Genomic DNA, 4,359 nt, shown 5'->3' with positions numbered 1-4,359 from the left:
ACACACACACACACACACCGAGACACACACTCACACATACACACATACACACACACACACACACACACACACACACACACACACACACATACACACACATTGCCGCCATAGCACAAAAATTAAACAAAAACAATTAAAATGACCAACCCCTCCCCCCAAAAAAACAACAAAAAAACAAACACAAAACAATGTTACAACCAAAGTGGTAATATTTAGTACCAGTACAAGAGTTCGTGACAGAGATGTCAGTGTCTCCCACGTAAATGAACAGGGGCTGCGTGTGCCTTCCATGAGACGCCGAACGTAAAGGGCAAGACATACGCAGTCCAACAGATGGGTGAGTAGTTTTCGAGACGCATGAGGAGACGTCTCATCGGTCTTAGGAGGAAATCTACAACCTTGCACTGTGGGGGCAGGACGGTGTTTTGTGTACTAGAGATTATGGGGAACAGGGCGGTGTTTTATATTATATGTATATGTAAATGGCGGAGAGCCGACCATGCCGATTAAGGTAACAATGCCCTCATGTCTGACACATGTCGCGTCCCCAGTGCTTTCTTGTCGTATCTCCATTTTTAATGACTGACAGTGAAAACAGCTTGTAATAAAGAGTGAGCTTAAGAAGATGTCACATTTTCACTGTTTAAAAATGGAGATACGACAAGAAAGCACTGAGGTCGCGATGTGAAGTCACTGGCGCGAGATCTTTTATTATATTGTTTGATCAAAACAAACAAAACTATAACAAATCAAAACAAAAACAAAAGAACTAACAAACAAACAAACAAACGAAAAATCGCCTAGCACCTGAGAGGATAGTTGATGTAGGTGGCCACCCCGTAGCCCTTGTTGTCCAGTGGCTCTCCGACCATCATGGTATCACATGGCTCCTGCTGACCGTAGTACGTGTTCATCGCAGACTCCAAGAGAAAGGCGTATTGGCCCTTGGATTCCCGCACCTGTGCAAGACGAGTCAGTCACCCAACCTACCAATAATTAACCATTCTTGTAATAGATAACTCGCTCAATAGACCAGTCAATAAACCACTCAACTATTTGAGCACCAGTTAATCAATAAATGAACATGTCAACATTTAATTAAATAATGTTAATCATTATAATAATCAACCGTCAATCTCAGAAAGGACAAAGAGCATGTGGGCAATAAATACAGCGATCAGTGAATGGCCTGGGAATTTGAAGGTCTTCGCTTCAAGGGTTTTTGTTTTTGTTTTGTAAAGTGTTGTACGGCGCTCGCATAAGGTCATATGAGCGCGCGGGACACACCGAATATTTTCAGTTGGTAGGAACTTTTGAATTTTGCCCGGGTGGCGGCCCAAGCCTACTCTTATCGATTTTAGACCACCAAAGGATCTTTAACGTGCTCAACTTGCACACGGGCCCTCCGAGATTTTTCGCCCTTGTCCGAGAAGGATAGGTGTAGATCTTTCCTACCAGAAGATCTGGGGTGTGGCTGAAAGACAGCAGTAGGGAGAAGCGAAGGAGTAGCAGTAGAAAGGCTGCAGAAAGAATCGGGAGCCCAGAGGAAGGGGCAAAGGAGGTGAGGGGGTGGGGGCAGAAGGAGGAGACGAAAGCAGACGACAGAGCATTGCTTGAGAGCAGGAAATGAGGCGAAAAGAGACAAATTTAGAGAAGAAAATGTTTCTGTCGCTACCCGGATTCGAACCCGGGACTTTTTGAATGAGAGGCCAACACCTTAACCTCTAGGCCACGAGACCACCCCTTCAAGGGTTTAAACAACACGAATCACTTGACAACGATCTGGTTTTGGAAAGGGGTGCATTGAGGGAAGGAGGGCGGTGGAGTGGGTGGGTAATTAGTAAACAACAGGCATACCAGTTGGGGCTGAGTGAACTCTTGCATGATCAGATCAGATCTGATCTGATAAGATAAGATGAGAAGAGAGAAGATAATGCAAGACAAGATAAGATACATTCTTATTGTCCAGGAATTGGCACATAATAGACTTACAAAAACCCAAAACAAGCAAATAAACCTTAAAAAACAAAACAAAACCAAAACAACAAATAACTTCAACCTTACCTTCATCTCCTCAAAAAGAACTGTTCAAAACAACAAACACCCCCCCCGAAAAAAACAACAACACCCAGCCACTAACATCCCATTAATTATTTGTTTTGAACCCCCCCCCCCCCCACCCCCCAGTTAGGCTGTACCACGAAAAGCCATGTGTTAACCATATCTAGTTGCTTGTGGCCGCATGTAGTGCTGAATTTTTCGTCATCTTCCTACATGTATCAGCACCGTTATATTCAACGTGGAGTCACTCTGCGTGTTTAATGTGGGCCATTAATTCCAACCTGTTTCCCAGCACCTTTGGGGACAAAAGTTGGGGGAAAGGTGGGGGGGGGGGGGGGAGCGTTTTCATCACGTCACCAAGACATTTGTTTACAAAGGACACGCTTTCATATTAGCGTTAAAGTGTCTAGTGAGAATATTAGCAAACGCTTGTTCTAATAAGCCTCACCTTTCTTACGCCGTCAGGATATTCACTGAATAAAACTTCGTCTGCGTTTTCCAGCATTTCTTTTTTCATTTTCAAGAAGGTCTCCATTTTAGCTTCCTGTTCAAATAGGAGAAGGAGTTATTGTTAAAAGTGAATTGCGCCAGGTTTTTCCACTACATGAGTTGAGTGCATACTTTTGTTGAATTAATTGACTTGACAGACATTGTCCTGTCCATTCAGACTGATGTCAACAAATGACTATCTCAGAATTACAAAATTTTATCTTACACATTTGGTCGTTTTATGTTACTAATACCATGAGGTAAGTCATCTAAATGTTCTATTTGCTCTATCAAAATCGTAAGATTATTTGGAGTCGTTATCAAGATATTCAAAGAATGCATTTGAAAAAACTAGACATGTTGTGAAACTCATTTTCTCAAAACTAGGTGCTAGGCAGATAGAACTTTGTAATCTTAAGGTAGCGTAATGACAAGAAACACATATCCACCCTAATTTTCAAAGCTGATTTATCATGTTATGACAAATAAACCCTAAATTTAATGACATCCTTTTTAAGTCAGTAGATTCATGTTCAGTACAATGTTATGTAAATGTCTATGTATCCATTTATGTATTTTGTGAATTGCAGTGTATATATTATTTTATTCTCATTTCGTGACGATGTGTAATCGTGTGCGTGTGATAAGCAAGTAGATGTGTGTGTGTGTGTGTGTGTGTGTGTGTGTACGTGTGTGTGTGTGTGTGTGTGTGTGTGTGTGAGTGTGTGTTTGTGTGTGTTTGGCATACATGTGTGCGTGTTATGTATTCGTGAGTGTGTATGCGTGTGTTTGTGTGTGTGTATATGTATATGTGTGTGTGTTTGTGTGTATATGAGTGTGTGTGTGTGTGAGTGTGTGTGTGTGTCGCGTGCATGAATATTTTTCTTACATGCATTTATGTAAAGCGCCTAGAGCTGTGTTTACACGGGAGTGGGCGCTATAGAAATGATCTTCATTATTATTATTATAACATTTTTGTTTTCATGACAAAAATAACATGCAGGTTACGTGTCACAACCTGAACATTTCAACCTCAGTTAATTAAAGTAAAATGTATGAGTTAACCAACAAAATCACTTAACGACAATTGAGGTCAGTTTGTTGTAACACAATCATGAAAGTATCGTCGGTATAATAAATGTGGTGATAGACGTCCCGAATCTGCCTCTAGGCATTTCTAAGATGATATATGCAGGAACTTGTTTTAATACATTATAATGAAATTATATTAACTTTCCAGTCTTCGCACCCACATTGCGACCAATACGTAAACACATTCAAAATACCTTAGAATATATGGCATACAAATGATAATGGTTTCAGATCTGAAGACAGATTTACGTATACTAACACACAAAACCCAACAACGTGCCCACAAACAAGTTCTACACGTATTTACATAGTAATTCACAAGGGCCTTCTCACGCAATAATTGTCACCCTTCCTCTATTAAAAGAAAGTGAATGAGTAACCGGCACTAAAAGAAACAAAGCTAACCTTGAAAAATCTCCAAGACGTTCCAGAATTCTTGGTGCCATATTTGATGGTCGGGTGACCCACAAGATCATCTGCTGAGTCAATGCTGACCACTAGCTTCTCAATCGTAAGAAAGGCAGCCAAGTTTGCCGTGTAGGACGAGATGATGATGAGTGTAAAGAACCACCAGGCTGAGCCAATCACGCGCCCCGAGAAAGATCTAAGGGTAAGCAACACTGAAAATATCAACTGAAGAAATGCATTGAGCGGATTGCTTCCCTGGAATGTGTTGTGGTTTAGCGTCTCGGTGAGTGTGAGTCGAGCACTTCTGGT

General features: G+C 41.3%; 1 protein-coding gene across 1 annotated transcript in view; it reads right to left on the bottom strand.

Moving 5' to 3' along the window:
• The window catches only part of LOC100533312 (glutamate receptor subunit protein GluR1), a gene marked incomplete in the record, with an annotated part of 51,057 nt that overhangs the window by 11,289 nt on the left and 35,409 nt on the right, over positions 1-4,359 (bottom strand). The window contains 6 exon segments of the mRNA NM_001204610.1: positions 808-812; positions 815-823; positions 826-843; positions 846-959; positions 2,510-2,605; positions 4,048-4,246. Coding sequence (NP_001191539.1) covers positions 808-812; positions 815-823; positions 826-843; positions 846-959; positions 2,510-2,605; positions 4,048-4,246 — 441 coding nt within the window.

The sequence above is a fragment of the Aplysia californica genome, unplaced genomic scaffold, assembly GCF_000002075.1.
Source record: "Aplysia californica isolate F4 #8 unplaced genomic scaffold, AplCal3.0 scaffold00069, whole genome shotgun sequence".
Classification (NCBI taxonomy): Eukaryota; Metazoa; Mollusca; class Gastropoda; order Aplysiida; family Aplysiidae; genus Aplysia; species Aplysia californica.
The sequence above is the reverse complement of the archived record's forward strand: the minus strand, read 5'-3'. Positions and strand labels throughout refer to the sequence as shown.